This window comes from Bufo gargarizans, chromosome 1 (assembly GCF_014858855.1).
Source record: "Bufo gargarizans isolate SCDJY-AF-19 chromosome 1, ASM1485885v1, whole genome shotgun sequence".
NCBI lineage: Eukaryota > Metazoa > Chordata > Amphibia > Anura > Bufonidae > Bufo > Bufo gargarizans.
In genome coordinates, this window is record NC_058080.1 from 517,863,125 (window position 1) to 517,881,283 (window position 18,159).

General features: G+C 41.9%; 1 protein-coding gene across 3 annotated transcripts in view; it reads left to right on the forward strand.

Moving 5' to 3' along the window:
* Positions 1-18,159, forward strand: part of KIAA1671 (KIAA1671 ortholog) — a 173,420-nt gene that overhangs the window by 35,572 nt on the left and 119,689 nt on the right. For all 3 annotated transcript variants that reach the window (XM_044275376.1, XM_044275378.1, XM_044275377.1), the window contains exons 2-3: positions 10,616-12,128; positions 16,434-16,530. In XM_044275376.1, coding sequence (XP_044131311.1) covers positions 10,669-12,128; positions 16,434-16,530 — 1,557 coding nt within the window. In that variant the 5' untranslated portion in view covers positions 10,616-10,668. The remainder of the gene's footprint in view (positions 1-10,615; positions 12,129-16,433; positions 16,531-18,159) is intronic.

The following is an 18,159-nucleotide window of genomic DNA, read 5'->3' on the forward strand; positions in this document are numbered from 1 at the left end:
TTTATATTACCTGACAAGTGCAAGTCTCTTTTGTTGTCAAGGTTAGTGAGTCATGTGGAGCTCCATTAAGCATTCTTCACCACACCTCACTTGCTTAAAGTTCAGAGAGTTCTCCAGGTTGTGCAACCTGCAGTTTGTGAGCTGATCACAATATACTCGGGCTATTAAGGCTCATTCAGACGCCTGTATATTAGTGTCTGAATCCGTCCTGCAATTTTGTGGAACGGATGCAGACCCATTCATTTCAATGGGGCCTCAGCACACCATGTGCTGTCCGCATCCATCCTTCGTGTTCCGTGGCCTCGTAATTGTGGAAAATAATTGGCATTTCTATCATGGATAAAGATGTTAACTTGGCTTTCAAATTTCTCAGATCTCAGTATGGTCACAAACAGGTGGGATGTGCTGGAAAAGCAAGTCTGAATCATGGAGGTCCTACCTTGCAATTTACTTATTAAATACTTATTTTTAAGCAAGTGCACACAGCCTGCCTCCGTAAACAGAAGATTCATACTTACCTGCTCCCTGCCGCTCCAGTCCTCTGCTGTGTCCATGTTCTGGTCTCCAGCGTGTTTTCTTCCTGTGCTGCATGGTCACTTGTTCTGCTGTAACCAATGACTGGCTACAGCAGTGATATGGCCAGTAGCAGCTCATCACCACCGAAGCCAGTCGTTGGCTGCGCTGGAGCATGTGACCATGCCTATGCAGCACAGAAGAAAACTAACCAGGGACTGGAACATGGACACAGTGGTGGACCAGAGCGTCAGGGAGCAGGTAAGTATGAATATTCTGTTTACAGAGGTAGGCTGTGGGGACTTGCTGAAAAATGAGAGAAGCCCTTTAAAGGATCTGTTGCTAACATCTTTGTGCTGGATACTGCTGGGCACCTTTAGAGCTCTTGTGGAGTCCTTGCCTTCATAGGTCAGAACTGTTCTGGTGGCATGAGGTGATGAACACAATATTGGACCGGTGCTTTACTTTAATTGAACGGTATGTGTCTATCACACCTGTATGGGTGTAGTGCACGTGTTGTATTCTCATTCCTCATGCAAGTTTGAAGCTCCATTCACCAGACCAAACATTCTCTAACCAGTTGAGGCTCATACTATAGAATTGACTTTTCAAGAAGTGATTAATGTTGACCGCCAATTTGCCCCGATTTCATCCATATTGAGCATCCGTGGGATGTGTAGTAAAAACAATTCCAGTCAATGGAGGCCCCATCTTCCCATTTACAGGATTTAACAGAGTTGTACAGGGTTTTATATTGAATGATGACCTATCCATCAATATAAAACCCCTGCACAGCCCCTTGCCATTGACATCTTTGTACTAGATACTGCAGGGGACTTCTAAAGCTCGTGTAGAGTCCATGCCGTGAAGGGTCAGACCTGTTTAGGTGGCATGAGGTGATGTACACAAGGTTGGACAGGTTTAGCTTAGCTATGACTGATCGGTATGTGTCTATCGCACCTGTATGGGTGTAGTACATGTGTTGTATTCTCATTCTTTATGCAAGTTTGAAGCTCCAGTCAGCAGACCAAACATGTTATCTAACCAGTTGAGGCTCTTACTTTATCTGTAGAATTGCCCTTTCAGTAAGTGATTAATGCTCTGCTCCACACACCCACACCGTGTTACAATCTAAAGTTCACTGTCAGTGATCTCTACATTTCCTCCCAGCAAATATTTCTTAGTATATAATAAACTTATAAAGATATGGTGGTGCTAAAAGTCAATGACTGTGTCAAGGAGAAACAGATCTATAAACAGTCCTAGCATTTTTACCATCACTTGCAGTGAGTTTGTAAAAATATAACATCTCGTCAAATCACATTTTTATGGGGATCTCTGAAATTTAAGAAAATTTGACAGTTTAGTAGGCATAAGATGGGGAAGCACACCTCATCAGGTATCACTGGTCCCATAAACATTTACAGCACGTCAGCTCTGTAGGCAGGTAAACAGACTGGATTCAAAAATGGGTAGGCTCACCAGGTACTAGCGCTCCGGAGCTCGGCCTACCACAAGGTCTCAGAATATACGCAAGAAAATATACAATTGGCTAGCTCACGGCAAGACATCACATTTATTATTTATATAATAAATGTGAAGTAAACAGACTGGCAGGGGAGTTACCAGTTGAGTGTAACTTCTTTATTTTACCACATTCCTTGATTTTAGTATTTTTTGAAAATCTGAACAGCCTCTCTCAGATAAAATGCATAATTTTTTGTTGCTCTTTATTATTCTTATTTTTTTAATGGCACACGTTGTTCATTTGGAACATGACGGAAAGAGTCATAGACATTTTGTTTTCTTTCCTTTTCCTTTGCATAATATAAAAGCTTAGGCTGTAGAATTAAAACACAATAGGGTCAGGTTTAAAAATAGTTCAGAATCCTGGCACCTGATAGATTGCCTGGAGAGGTTTTGCTTTTTCCTTTTGCCTCTGTTATAGTTTTTATACATGGCATCAGTAAATGCACTTGCATTGAAAACGACCTGTCACCACAAAATGCAGTGCAATCTGCAGGCAGCATGTTATAGAGCAGGAGGAGCTGAGCAGATTGAGATATATATATATATATATATATATATATATATATATATATATATATATATATATATATATATATATCTCAATCTCAATCTCAATCAATCTCAATGTTTTATTTGAAGAGATTCAGTAAAACTTGTCATTTATAGACTTAAATCTCTGCTATTTCTGGCTTCAGATGTACATGGGGAACTTATAGCATTCCCTGTGTAACTGTGTATACAGAGACAGCTGTCAGTCACTGATGGCTGTACACTGAGGTGTTATCAGTGATTTGATAGCATTCTTTGTGTAAGGCTACATCCACACGACCGTATGTGTTTGTGTTTTCACACTTCTGAATCAGCCCCTCTGGGCTGGGCCTCATTATACATGCAACCTGACCCCCTGGCCATCTAGGGAACAGGTATGAAAATATCCAAAATATATTTTCCCAGTTGCCCTAGTGAAGATACAGCCCCCAGCCCTTCTTCATAATTCATATCTCACCGTTCCGAGTCCTGGCTTATCAAACGCGATATGTCCAGGACGCTCGGAAGGTGAGATCCTTCTATTGAGAAGATGAAGGCGAGTTTATACGCCATGTCTGGTGTCCATGCGATGCCCCCATCATACCAGACGTGATGAGCTGGATTTTGGGGACATCCGCCCCCTCCTGAACAAGTTGTGAAGGATTACAAATTATTGTTCATTCTGCCCCTTGCTGACAAAAGGTGCCGGAGAGTCTGCAGTCCCTTGTCCTGAGATGTGACCAGCAAACGGGCCCATCCTCGTTAGCAGCTCTGTGCTAACTACATCCCGGGGAGCAGTTTGGCTGTTTTCCAGGTATGAGGCAGACAGCTCGACTCTTTTTATGCAGCCTTAACCAATTCATAAATGGCTGCTGGCCATACAAATACAGACACATAAATACACACTGGAATATGTTACACTGCGACATATAACCATAAAACATATAACATCACAGCAAACATTATAATAACTAGGGATAAGGCGGTCCTTATTCCTGAGAGTGCCTTCTCAAACAGCTGATTGGCAGGGTCCTGGGTGTCAGACCCCCACCGGAGGATAGGTCATCAGTAAAAAATGTGTGTGCAGCCTATTGAAATATATAGGGAGGGTGGGAGGCCGATGACGAGAGAGACCAGATGTGGCTACAGCTACTACTGATCAATTTAGCTCTCCCCAGAGCAGGATTATCAAGTGAAACATTATCCAACTCTGGGGCGAAATGAATCTCTCACTTGTACTGCTGTAGCCCCCTCTGGTTTCTCTGCTATGTCTACTGTAACCTGATTTCTCTTGTGTACGGACTCTTGTATGGATTTGATCAGTTAATTCGTGGGACCGTAACCAGTGGGGAGGGGGGAGAAGTATAGAAACAATCACATTTCTTTAATAAAGTATATTACAAAGTTCACTATTATCTCCTATACTATTGAACTATGACAAATAAAATAAAAGTTTAGGTGCACTTTAAGTCTGATCTGTTTTTTCATTGATCCCTGGATGCATTTACTATCCTTGCCCTCTTTCATCTACCATGCAGCCTCTTTATTTATGTCAGAGGCACATCCGTTCTTTTACATGGGAAGCTTTATTATAGATACACTAAACATGATTGAATTTCTCAGAAATAGGAGAGAAAATCAATTACCATTACAAATAATGCACTGAAACCAATTTAGAAAATGCAGCCAATATGTTTCAGGATCATAGATGCCTACCACTACATATTATTGATTGATGAAAGTAAGATGCTGGCATATGGTGTATTTTTTGAGAGATGAATTTGTGATGGTTGATTACATGTGTACCTTTTAGAATGATCATTTTTGTCAGTAGTGCAGATCTCCAGCACCATAAGACGTATTGGATGTGGCTGCCGTATGGATCTGTATTATGGCACCAACAGAAATCTATGGAGGTTTTTATTTTCTTCTATTCATTTAATTGAATGCTGCATTTCTTACTGTATTACGGACACCATGTGGCAGCACATAGAGTACCTACACTATGGTTACTGGTTTCTAAAAGCTCTGAATGGAACTTTTTTCCCCCTAAGGCATTGACCACATTTATTTACCCCCCCCCCCCCCCTTCCCTTCCCAGCCAGCAGGACCTGTTAAGAAATCCATACTCAGCTACTAGAGATGAGCGAATTTGATATTTCGAAATTCGTTTGCGCCTCATTCAGTGGTAAAAGCAGAATTTGCGTTTTGGATTCTGTTACAACGGACCATAACACAATTCTATAACGGAGTGCCTTTAGAGGCATTCATTATTCATTCCGTCATAATAGAAGTCTGGCCTGCAAAACGGATCCGTCCCGTTTCAGTTATGCAGGGGAGTCCTCTCCTGCATAGCAGAAACGGGACGGAGCCGTTATGCAAGCCATAGACTTCTATTATAACGGAATGCCTCTAAAGGGATTCCGTTATACATTCCGTCATAGAATTGCCTTATGGTCAGTGGTAACTGAATCCATAAAGCAATTTTGCTTTTACCACCAAACGAAGCGCAAACTAATTTCATAACAAGAAATTCGCTCATCCCTTTTAGCTACTCATCGCTGCGCGGTTCCACCTCCCTGGCTGTCTTGAATGAACTTTCAGTCCCCTTCTGTCAGCTTCCTGCACAGGTGGGCTCACTTGCGCAGCTGCAGCCAATAAACGATCTCAGTGGTGATGTGTCCTCAAGCAAGTTAAAGCTAGGGACTGAAAGTTGAGTGAAGACCGCCTGGAAGCCAGATTAATGGAACCAAGTGGTGGGGAGCAGGTAAGTATGGGTTTCTTCACAGGTCTCGCTCACTGGAGATCAATTGAAAAACACATATCCTGGACAGCCCCTTTCAAATCTGTTTTAAAATCTACTTTTTTGGAATGTAGCAATTGAAAAAATAGCAGCAAACCTGCACGAAGCCTTTCTTTAGGTCTTGGTAACCTGCAGTTTACAGTGTGGATTTATGCATCTTCTCTGATGTACTCTATGTACTGCTGTTCTAGGTGTGGCCTTTTCATGTTTCCATCTGTACTTTAGCCTTATGTGCATTCTGATTGAAGACAGTTAGTGTGCTTGATGTGTTTATTACATTCACATTGGTAATAATATACTGTGAATTACAGTATTTGGCTGTTTACAGGCAGTGCAATGTTGCCTCAATAAGTGAACTTGTAAAAATGGCACTTAATAAAATAAACTCCAATCAAGGCGTGTTTTTTAATAGCTTGAGGATTGTTGCATTTTCTGTATGTTTTTCGTCTTTAGCATGCTCAGTTTTTTTTGTTTTTGTCTGGATAGCTCCTGTCCATGAGCCCAGTTGGGTCTGGAGGAGGTGTGTGTGTTGGGCGGGGGTGTCTGCTCACATTGACACCCGAGAGCTCCCGGCTTTGCTTTTTGTATTTTTTATTTTTTTTGCAGTCACGCTACAGAGAAACTGAGTGCTGAGAAAGTGGTTCTACTGGTTCTACCGGCTGATTGCGGAAGCTCTCAGAAGTAGGACCCCTTATTACCAGTCCTTCAGTAGTAACCATATTATTCTCCAACCTTTTACCTTTTTTTAAATAAATAGGCACTTTTTATAGTTATCAAAATGTTGGATATCATAGAATGGGAATATATTTCTCTACCTTGAAATAAATACACACTATAGTAGTGTTTATACAGGTTTTTATCAGGGCGTGGATTCAAAAAATTCTGTATTTGAAAATGTGTTTCATTCATCTGACTTTATTTTGCCAGCAAGCACATGGGTTAATGTTGGGGGTGATTTCTGCAAGGCCTATTCAGATCTATGGGACAGTGGCAAAAGCTTCTACAACAGATCTGCCACTTTGGAATTGTTAAAAGGGTTTTCCGATTGTATTTTTTACTGGCAACCTCTGGATAGGTCATCAGTATTTGAGTGGTGGGGTCTGACACCCGGGACCCCGGCCAATCAGCTGTTTAAGAAGGCAGTGTCCATCTCGCCGCTTTCCCTAGGCCATCTGACGTCATGTTCATTAGTCACATGGCCCAGGCGCAGCTCAGCCCCATTGAAATGAATGGGGCTGAGCTGCAATACCAAGCATGTATAATATACAATGTACGGCGCTGTGCTTGTTGGGCTGAGAGAAGGCCCCAGCGCTACTGTGAGCACCGCTGCCTTCTCTTACAGCTGATAGGCGGGAGTCGCGGGTGTCAACGAGATGGGGTATCTCCTTAAACTAATGGCATGGCGCCGTTACAGTGATATCAAACATGCCCACTGTGAAAACTGTTAGCAGTGCCATTTTCGAGATATTTAACTTTGAAAAAGTTCCTGTGTTGTTGCAAATGTGGTCCATGGAGCCATTGGGACGTCTGACAGCAATGCCATAGTCACCGCTGTGAACCCCCCTCATTTTAGTTTGACACCCTTCTAGTAGGTAAACTGCATTGGCTGCTGAAAACTCTTGGTAGGAGAATGTTAACCAAATTAAGACAGACTGGTTCACAGCGGTGACTCTATGGACTACATTTACTTAAAGGTAGGTACTTTTTTAAAGTTATGCATTTTTAAGATGGAACTGCTGAGAGTTTTACTGGAAACGTGTTTGATTTACTGTAATGGGACCTGCAGCGACATGGCTGAAGTTTCTGACAGGTTCCCTTTAAAGTGGGTTTCCAATTTCATGCTAATAAAGGTCATTCATTGTAACCTAAAACACAAAACATGATTTTGTGTTTCAATTGAATATGGCTTCTTGCTGTCAGTGAATGGGAACATTTTTGTTCAAATTTAAAAGCCAAAGACCTCTCTTGATTTTTGTGGTACTCACACAAGTCTTTGAATTATTGCCACTCTTTTGATAAATGCAGGTAAAACCAAATATCATGTTATACCCCCATACCCATACATTTTCTGAAAGTAGAAAGCTTGCACATTGGGAAAATGCCCCACCCAGCCCTTTATAAATGGACACTTTATGAAATTGTGCCTCAAAACATTGTGTAATAAATGCGTACGAATCCACGTATGGATATGGATAAATGTTATAGACGCACAAAACTCCTAAAAATGAAAGTTCGGCGTGTCCATGGTTTATACATGCCACTTATGGGTATATACATACATGATCATATCTTCACGTACCGTATATACTGAACTGAAGAAACCCAAAATCTTTATGATCTAGGTGTCAGTAAACATTTGTGTCATGATGGAAGTGTTCCTTTTAGCCACAGGGGTGATTATAACTGCAACATCAACAACTCGCCCCTTTCATAGAAGTAAAAGTCGTCCCCTTAAATGTTCCAGTCAGCTCATATACTGCCTGATTGGTAGCATAGTAACATAGTATATAAGGCTGAAAAAAGACACTTGTCCATCCAGTTCGGCCTGTTATCCTGCAAGTTGATCCAGAGGAAGGCAAAACAAAACTATGAGGTAGAAGCCAATTTTCCCCACTTTAGGGGGAATAAAAAATTCCTTCCTGACTCCAATCAGGCAATCAGAATAACTTCCTGGATCAACGTCCCCTCTCTAGTAGCTATAGCCTGTAATATTATTACGCTCTAGAAATACATCCAGGCCCCTCTTGAATTCCTTTATTGTACTCACCATCACCACCTCCTCAGGCAGAGAGTTCCATAGTCTCGCTGCTCTTACCGTAAAGAATCCTTTTCTAGTATGTTTGTGTACAAACCTTCTTTCCTCCAGACGCAGTGCTGGCGATAAATAGATGATGGGAGAGATCTCTGTACTGACCCCTGATATATTTATACATAGTAATTAGATCTCCTCTCAGTCGTCTTTTTTCTAAAGTGAATAACCCTAAGGCTACTTTCACACTTGCGTTCAGAGCGGATCCGTCTGAGACGGATCCGCTCATATAATGCAGACGGTGGCTCCGTTCAGAACGGATCCGTCTGCATTATATTGTTAAATTTCTAAGTGTGAAAGTAGCCTGAACGGATCCGTCCAGACTTTACATTGAAAGTCAATGGGGGACGAATCCGTTTGAAGATTGAGCCATATTGTGTCATCTTCAAACGGATCCGTCCCCATTGACTTACATTGTAAGTCTGGACGGATCCGCTTGCCTCCGCATGGCCTGGCGGACACCCGAACGCTGCAAGCAGCGTTCAGGTGTCCGCCTGCTGAGCGGAGCGGAGGCTGAACGCTGCCAGACTGATGCATTCTGAGCGGATCTGCATCCACTCAGAATGCATTAGGGCTGGACGGATGCGTTCGGGGCCGCTTGTGAGCCCCTTCAAACGGAGCTCACAAGCGGACACCCGAACACTAGTGTGAAAGTAGCCTAATTTTGATAATCTTTCAGGGTACTGTAGTTGCCCCTTTCGAGTTATTACTTTAGTTGCCCTCCTCTGGACCTTCTCCAGCTCTGCTAGGTCTGCCTTGTTCACAAGAGCCCAGAACTGTACACAGTACTCCATGTGTGGTCTGACTAGCGATGTGTAAAGTGGCAGGACTATGTTCTTATCACGGGCATCTATGCCCCTTTTGATGCAACCCATTATCTTATTTGCCTTGGCAGCAGCTGCCTGACACTGGTTTCTACAGCTTAGTTTGCGGTTCACCAAAATTCCTAGATCCTTTTCCATTTAGTATGTATGGGTGACTTGCATTATTCCTTCCCATGTGCATAACTTTACATTTATCAGTGTTAAACCTCATCTGCCACTTCTCTGCCCAAGCCTCCAATCTATCCAGATCCCTCTGTAGTAGTATACTGTCCTCTTCAGTGTTAATTACTTTACACAGTATCATCTGCGAAAATTGATATTTTACTGTGCAAGCCTTCTACAAGATCATTAATAAATATATTGAAGAGAATAGGGCCCAATTATGACCCCTAAGGTACCCCACTAGTGACAGTGACCCAATCTGAGTATTTACCATTAATAACCACCCTCTGTTTTCTATCACTGAGCCAGTTACTTACCCACATACAGACGTTTTCTCCCAGTCCGAGCATTCTCATTTTATATACTAACCTTTTATGTGGTACAGTGCCAAATGCTTTGGAGAAGTCCAGATATACGACATCCATTGATTCGTCGCTGTCAAGTCTAGAACTTACCTCCTCATAGAAACTGATTAAATTAGTTTGGCATGACCGATCCCTCATGAAGCTATGCTGATATGGCGTTATTTGCTTATTTCCGTTGAGATGCTCTAAGATAGCATCTCTTAGAAAACCTTCAAACAGTTTAGGCTACTTTCACACTGGCGTCTTTACATGGTTATAAGGGAAAATAATAGCATTCTGAATACAGAATGCATAGTAAAATAGCGCTGGAGGGGTTAAAAAATAAAATAATTTTTTTTGGTTACTCACCTTAATCCACTTGATCGCGCAGCCGGCATCTCCTTCTGTCTTCATCTTAGCTGTGTGCAGTAACAGGACCTGTGGTGACGTCACTCCGGTCATCACATGGTCCATCACATGATCTTTTACCATGGTGATGGATCATGTGATGGACCATGTGATGACCGGAGTGACGTCACCACAGGTCCTGTTACTGCACACAGCTAAGATGAAGACAGAAGGAGATGCCGGCTGCGCGATCAAGTGGATTAAGGTGAGTTAAATATATATATTTTTTTAACCCCTCCAGTGCTATTTTACTATGCATTCTGTATTCAGAATGCTATTATTTTTCCTTATAACCATGTTATAAGGGAAAATAATAATGATAGAGTCTCCATCCCGATAGTCTCCTAGCAACCGTGCGTGAAAATCGCACCGCATCCGCACTTGCTTGCGGATGCTTGCGATTTTGACGCAACCCCATTCATTTCTATGGGGCCTGCGTTACGTGAAAAATGCACAATATAGAGCATGCTGCGATTTTCACGCAACGCACAAGTGATGCGTGAAAATCACTGCTCATGTGAACAGCCCCAAGGAAATGAAAGGGTCGGGATTCAGTGCGGGTGCAATGCGTTCAACTCGCGCATCTTATCCGCGCGGAATACTTGCCCGTGTGAAAGGGGCCTTATACTTTGATAGTCATAAGTCATATAACGAAGTATGAAATCTGTAAAACATTTTTATTTTTATTTTTCAGCATCATTCACGGATCTCTTCCCTGGTTTGAAAATGTTACAAATTAAGTAACTGATGTCTACTATGTCTACCAAGGTAGAACTGTCAACCAGAAGCACACGGAGTGACATTTTAAATGATGCTAAACCATCTAGGACATTTGTTAGTCCTCTTTCAGATGCCAGCAATAAGTCCACTGACACAGGTATATCCGGCTCCCTAATTATTGAGGATACCATAGCAAATCCTTCCAAAACAATGAGCATGTTTAACAGTGGAATAAGGCCAAGATCCTCGCCGAAGCCTTTTTCAAGAGAAAAACCTCCAGAAAGCAGAAAGTCAACAGGAATGCCTTTTACCTTCTCTGGAGATGTGAAGCAACAAAGTGATGTGCCATTTCAAGCCACTACCAGCATATCATTATCTGGTAGTACAAAAAGTAATGAAAGTGAAAGAGTAGGTCGTCGAATTTTCACATCATCCCCTCAAGCAAACACAGATGAAGACCAAGGCAATAAGTCAGAATTGTTTTCTTCAACAGCAGTGGGTAGGAGACAGACCACCCCAGGTTGGCACCCATTAACAAACACTATTGGTGAATCTAAGCCTACTCCACAAACTGAGGATATGAAAGTCACATCTAAGCCCCCAATAATGTCTAGGAAACCTGAACTTTCTCAACAGGAAACGGTCTACCCAGTCTACTCAAGAAGAACCTTTTCAGGTGTGGATGAATCAAGAGAGCCTGGATATAAAAGTGTAGAAAACACTAAACCTGAAAACATTGATAGCTTAACAGTTAGAGATCAGTTAAGGCAAAAACGGCGTCCAGTATCTGCTGTGTTTCTAGGATCAAATGAGCCCGTAAGTGACCAAAAAGTAGCAGATGAACCAAGAAAATGGAACAGAAGGCCTCTTTCTGAAGATCTTACCTCATTGTTTGAAAGCAGAGTCAATGGAAACAAAAATGAAAGTCCCTCTGAAGAAACTAAGGAAAATAGACCTTTTAGGAAAAATTCGCTAACCAACAGCAGCATGGACGAACAGTCTAGTCTAGGCGCCAAGGAAGGGGATCAGGCTGGTGATAAAATCATCTCCAGTGACACTAGAACAGGTGTAAGTGGATTTTCCTTAAGACATGCATATTCTACACGCATCGATAAAGACAAAGCCAAGGAAGTGCCATCTAACAAGCAACAAGAAATAGCTGATGTTGGTGAAAATGTTATGAAGATGTCAACAAATATCAACAACCAGTCTTCAAAGTTTCTCCCCGATTCAAATGATGGTTCCTCTAGTGAAGTAAAGAAGTCTGATGAAAGTGGAGTTGTCCCTGGAGTTATAAAAAGGCGCCTTAGTCTTTATAGTGCCAATACCGGTTCCTCTGAGGAAGCAGATGTGCCTTTAAACACAGACAACAAAAGTACTGCCAACATTGAGAGAAAACTTAGAAGCAATGTCCCTGATAAGGACACAAAGTCAGCTACAGAATGGGCAACATCGCCATCTCCGGTGACCACAGATTTTGCAAAAAGGTAAGTCTACAAAAGGGGTTGTGCCATGAATAATATTTAATGTTTTTTTAAACAGCACCTGGATCTGAATACTTTTGGTAATTGCATATAATTAAAGATTTAGTATAACTGCTGAGTTATTCTATAAAATGCATTTGTATAGTGCCAGCTGTTTGTTCTTTTCCCTGCTTCTCTGTCCACCTCACTGAGGTGGTTGCACATGCTCACTTTAACTCTTCAATCGCCACCGCCATATCGCCTGCTAGAAGCTGTGGCAGTTATAGAGAGAGAGAGAGAGAGAGAGAGAGAGAGAGTTACATCAGAAAGGACACGTCCCCTGAGCTGCAGTAGAAAGGACATGACCCCCTGAGTAGACACCTTTTAGATAAATCTAGCAGAACAATTGGAACAATGAATGGGGAGATCTCTGGATCCATGTGAGGTACAGGGCTGGTTCTAGCTTTGTTAGAAAGAGGTTGCCATATACTATATAATGTCTGATTTTAATTTTTATATCAGTCACTGATATTGTGGCAAAGCTACAAGGCTGCCTTGTGATACCACTTGTATGTGTATACAAGTGAATGTATAGCTAGCCACAGCTTCACGTGTCAATAGCTGAAAAACAAATTATAATTAAGAATTAATTCGTAAACTGACATGTCAGTTTTAGGCTACTTTCACATTAGTGTTTTCAATTCCGCTATTGAGATCCGTCATAGGATCTCAATAGCAGATAAAAACGCTTCAGTTTTGTCCCCATTCATTGTCAATGGGGACAGAACTGAACGAAATGGAATGCACGCCGTTCTGTTTGGTTGCTCTACAATCGCGGACAGAATAACTCGGCAAGCAGCGTTTTTCTGTCCGCGATGTGGTGCGGAGCAAAACGGACCCGTCCTGACACACAATGTAAGTCAGTGGGGACGGGTCCGTTTTCTCTGACACAATAGAAAACTGATCCCTCGCCCTTTGACTTTCAGTGGTGTTCATCACGGATCCGTCATGGCTATAGAAGACATAATACAATGGAATCCATTCATGACGGATGCATACGGTTGTATTATTGTAATGGAAGCTTTTTTTGCAGATCGACGACGGAGCCACAAAAAACGCTAATGTGAAAGTAGCCTTAGTAAATTGCATTTCCAATGTCGTAACATCTTTTCTTATAATGGTGAATTGTATTGTCCCTCTGTTATTCCTGCATTTGGAATAGATTAATAACTCTGTATTACCAGTTGGGGTAAGGAATATCCATATTCAGTATGATATTGTCTAATCAGTTCTGCAAGTGTCAGACTGTGTTAGAAGAGAACCTTCTCCGGCATTGTTATTTCATGGAGTATTTACTTAGACGTGTCAGGAGTGGGGACATATCCTGTTTAGAGGAAAATGTGAAGTCAGCACATTTTTACCCATTTACCACTGAAGGCAGGATGTGCCTTATCAGTTCCAATTTTTAAATTCTGTTTTTCTAGTGGAGTCATACATGCGATACGTAGAATAATGAACAGGAATAGCGACACATACATGGGAAAGAAAGTTACGTGATCCCAAATAACATACACAGAATGACTGATGAAATAAGCATACTAACTTTGATGGGAAAAATCTGATCTTTCCCAGCATTACCTCTATATAATATAATGTAAATGTAATGCTGTAGTACAGGTGACGCTTGAATAAAAATAAAAAAATTCTACAACTAAGTGTATTAAAAGAGGAGCTGTCGCCAGTCCTGACATCTCTGTTTTAGCAAATGATTGTATTCCACATGAAATGTCATTTATCTTAGGACTCGGTTGTTCCGACCAGTGTCAGACCCCAACTGGTAACACCCATAACTTTCTCATAGAAATAGTACAGAAATGACATAACAGCAGTCAGACCCCCACAATCGGTTACTTATCCCCTATCCTGTGGACTAACTTTTATACTTGGCACAACCTCGTTAAGTGGAGGAATTGCCAAAAATGATCCCTAAAATTTCCAAATCATGATTCGTAGGGAGTTGAAAGCCTTCTTGAAAGTAGACTGGGAAAATTAGATTGGCGTGCTTGTACCGTTGCTGTTACAACTGTGCATACCCCTCTGGTTCAGTGTCTTCCTATCACAAAGCCTAATTGGGAGATTTTCAACAATTTAGAAAGAACTTTGTGAAGTCTATCATTGAGGATCCTTTTCAGAATTTTATAATCGACATTCCTGAAGGAGATTGGCTGATGTGCCCCAATATCCATTGGGTCTATCTTTGGTCTGTGCTTCATGAAACCCCCTCTGCAAAGGATCCACACTGATAGATGGAATTCAGTAAATTTGAATATATTCATATTCTGCTGACAGCCCATCCGGGCACAGCGTCTTGTTATTATGGAGAGAGACTATGACATGGACCACCTTCCATTCAATGGTAGGACCAGAGAGCATATCCTGCCCCCCAAGACGACAGCAGGTCCCATGAGTCTGCTGGTGAGTACGCTTGTGCGGTATTAAACTTGGAGTAATAATACGCGAACGCATCGCGGATGTCGTCAGTCGAGGTGTGTGATTGATTGGTTATGAGTTGAAAAGTGTTAAAATTGAAAGGTCCTTTTTAGAGAGGACACAACAGCTCTCTTATATCTGTTTTAGTACATTTTTGTATTGCACACAAAATAACTATTCTTGAACATTTTTCCCTATAACTTTCTGTTATACCGTTCCTCTGTTTTTCCTTCTAGAAACTGGTGAATAAAATGTCATTTGGGTCTTACAATTCCCCTCGTCAGAGGGGTGCTTTCCCACGTGGTCTTGAACTGGCAGCATTGATTGGACAGTTCAGATACATGCCCTCCTCTCATCTGGAAAACCCAGTTGTCAATTTATTCATAGATTTCTAGGAGGAGTAACAGGACTGGCACAACGTTGAATTATAAGAAAATATATTTATAGGGAAGACAATTACTTGCAGAAGTCTGAGAGCTGAAAAATTATAACCTCTGACATGGCAGGTGGTTAAATTGTCTTCAGATCACCTAAATTAGATAGGTCTCTGAGATCGTCTCAGATTCTCCCCACTGCTGCAGCCATGATGTCATGTTCTTGGCTGCAGCAATGACATCCTGTATACTGCATGTGACCACTGCAGCAAATCAGTGGCCCCAGAAGTATACGGCACAAGACCTGATGCCAGTCATTGCCTGCAGTAGTCACACACATTATGCAGGTACAGGTACGTCACTCATGTAAACGAAGCATAGCTGTGGTGCTGGAGTGGAGAGGCTTTGGAATGGGGAGTATACCTTTTTTTTTTTTTTCTTATTATAACACCGTCCCATGCTGTTTATCATTTTTTTTTTTTATAAACTTGGACCCCACAAAAAACAAGCAGAAAATTAAAAAAGTCATTGCCCTTGGAAGGTGGGGAGGAAAAAGCAAAATAAATGAACAAAATAGTTGTTTTTTTAAAGTGATAATGCAGTGATGGGTGAAATTTTTTGAGACAGAGTGCCCAAACTGCAACCCAAAACCCACTTATTTATCGTAGAGTGCCAACAAGGCATTTTAACCTGAATACTACAGTTAGAGATGAGCGAATTTTTCAAAAGTTCGATTCAGCTGATTAGCACGAAGTGCATTTTTTTTGTAAGTAGTAGGTGCAATGACAACCGCTCAGATGCCGCGTTCATACACGATCACGGCATCTGAGTGTAAAAACAGTGTGAAATTAACATAACTTTTTTTTTTTTAATCAAACTTACCCCGTCCATTTGCTCTCGACTGGCCGGCTGCCGCCATCTTGCTTGAAGATCTGGCGCGAAATCTTTTAAGCACGCAGGCTGCGTCGGCCTGCGTGATTATGGGATTTCGGCTGAGATCTTCAATCAAGATGGCGGCTGGCAGCCCATCATGAGCAAATGGAGGAGGTAAGAATGAATTTTTTAGTTTTTTTTAAAATAATATTTTAGGTTAAATCGATTCGCTTACACGAAGCACAAAGAAATTCGGCTTTGAGGCGAATCAAATTTATCCTAAAATTCGGATCAAATTCCACTTTGTGGGATTCTATTTGCTCATCTCTAACTACAGTCCAATATAGTATACCTTCCTTGTACCTTTTATAATTTATCTGTAATAGCTTAAATACTACAATCCAATATAGTATATCCTCCATGTACTATAATAGCCTGCCTGCATTCAGTGCGCTGCTTGTGCTGTTCATAGTGTGTCCTGCGCTGATGAGTGGCAAGAAAAGTCTAAGGCATATTAGTACTAGGCTTTTTCCAGGGTGCGGGTGCCCACTTTTTTTTTATTTTCTAATTTTCTATTTTGACTTTTTAACAGATTCTTTAATTCCCCTTCAAGACTGGATCTGAAATCTGAGAAACCAAATGAAGAAAGGAGGAGTAGTTTTTCCTCTCAGGATTATGCAGCTCAGAAGGTATGAATTCTTAGCCCGCACCTTTGTATATGTGAAAGGGAACATAGGAGGTTAACTTCTTATTGCATCACAGTCCTTTCCATAAAATGCTTATTGTTTGGCAGTGCCTAAGTAAATGATTCCCAACCTTATTACGACAGTGGATCATGCTCTGATGCTCTCCCTTGCCCTGCGCTGAATTGCACAGGGCAAGGGCTTTTTTTTGGGAGATCCGGTGACCTACCGGGCTCTCCATGGGTAAGCTAGGTGGAGGCTTCCTACTAGCAGTGAGTCTGGTGATGTCACCAGCACTAATGGGCGGGCTAGGCCTGTAAAATGGCTAGGGCGGCGCTAAAACCCGCCTATTTGTGCCGATAACGTCACTGGGAAGACTGCTAGGCAGAAGCCTCCGCCTAGCAGTGTAAAATTGTAAACAAAAAAGCCTTTGCCCTGCCCGATACAGCGCATGCCAAGGAGCTTAGTAGGGGGAAGAAGGGGATATGTCTGGGTTCAGTTCTGAAATCGGACAACCCCTTTAAGCGTAATCAAATCATCTTGCAGCTTATCATAATTTTCTAAGCCTGCTGTCGAAACTGTTACCTACAGACAGCTGCGCTGCCTGTGCCTGAAATCACCAATAGCAAAGCTCCATACAGTAAGGAGCTTTACTATTGGATGGTTTTGGGCTGGCACCAGAGCGATACAGCGCCCTGCAGCAGGGGAAGCCAGCGGTATCTGAGAGGAGGAGGCTCCGGCTCCCGGGAGTTTCTACAGTAAGGAGAGCGGGGAGGGCTGCACAAGGACCCCGGGAAACATGGCGGTGGAGGAGCTTAAGAGGACTCCTCAGAGGTGACAAATAGTCCTGAACATCAAGGTGACAACACATGTATACATCACACACTGCACCGTATACATCACACACTGCACCGTATACATCACACACTGCACCGTACACATCGCACACTGCACTACACACATCACACACTGATGCATGCAGTGTAGTGTATGTAGTGCACTGTGTAGTGAATGCAGGCAGGCTATTATAGCCAACTGATAAAGTACAGGGTTAATTCCGCTATATTGGACTGGACTTTATCACTTGGCTATAATTGCATGATGGTATTTAGTAATGGTCTTCTGCATAAATACCCACCTCTTAGGCCACGTTCACACCACCACTATTTATTTCTGTTGTTCTGCTCCGTTAGATGAACAGAGTAACAAAAATAACAGAAGTGCTGGATCGGACACGTAAGGGTGGATTTTTGTCATTCTTTCAACATACACAAAAAACGTAAACATTAACGGACACCGCTATACTGTGGCATCCGTCACCATGGAGTTCCATTGTAAAAAAAAAAAAAAAAAAGTATACTTTTTTTTTTCAGAACTGTACAGGATGGGAAAGTTTTGTGTACCACATTTTTCCATCCTGCAAGGTTTAGCAAAAAAAACATGGAATTAGAGGCTAACGTATAAATTTTTTTTTTTTTTTTTTTTTTACAATGGAACTCTGTGGTGACGGATGCAACAGTACACGTTTTTTGTGTACATTATATGTATGACAAAATTGTGATTTGAGCGCAGCCTGACTGACAGGGAAGAAGCTGAACAGACTCTTCTCACAGAATCTCCAACAGAGGCTCCAAA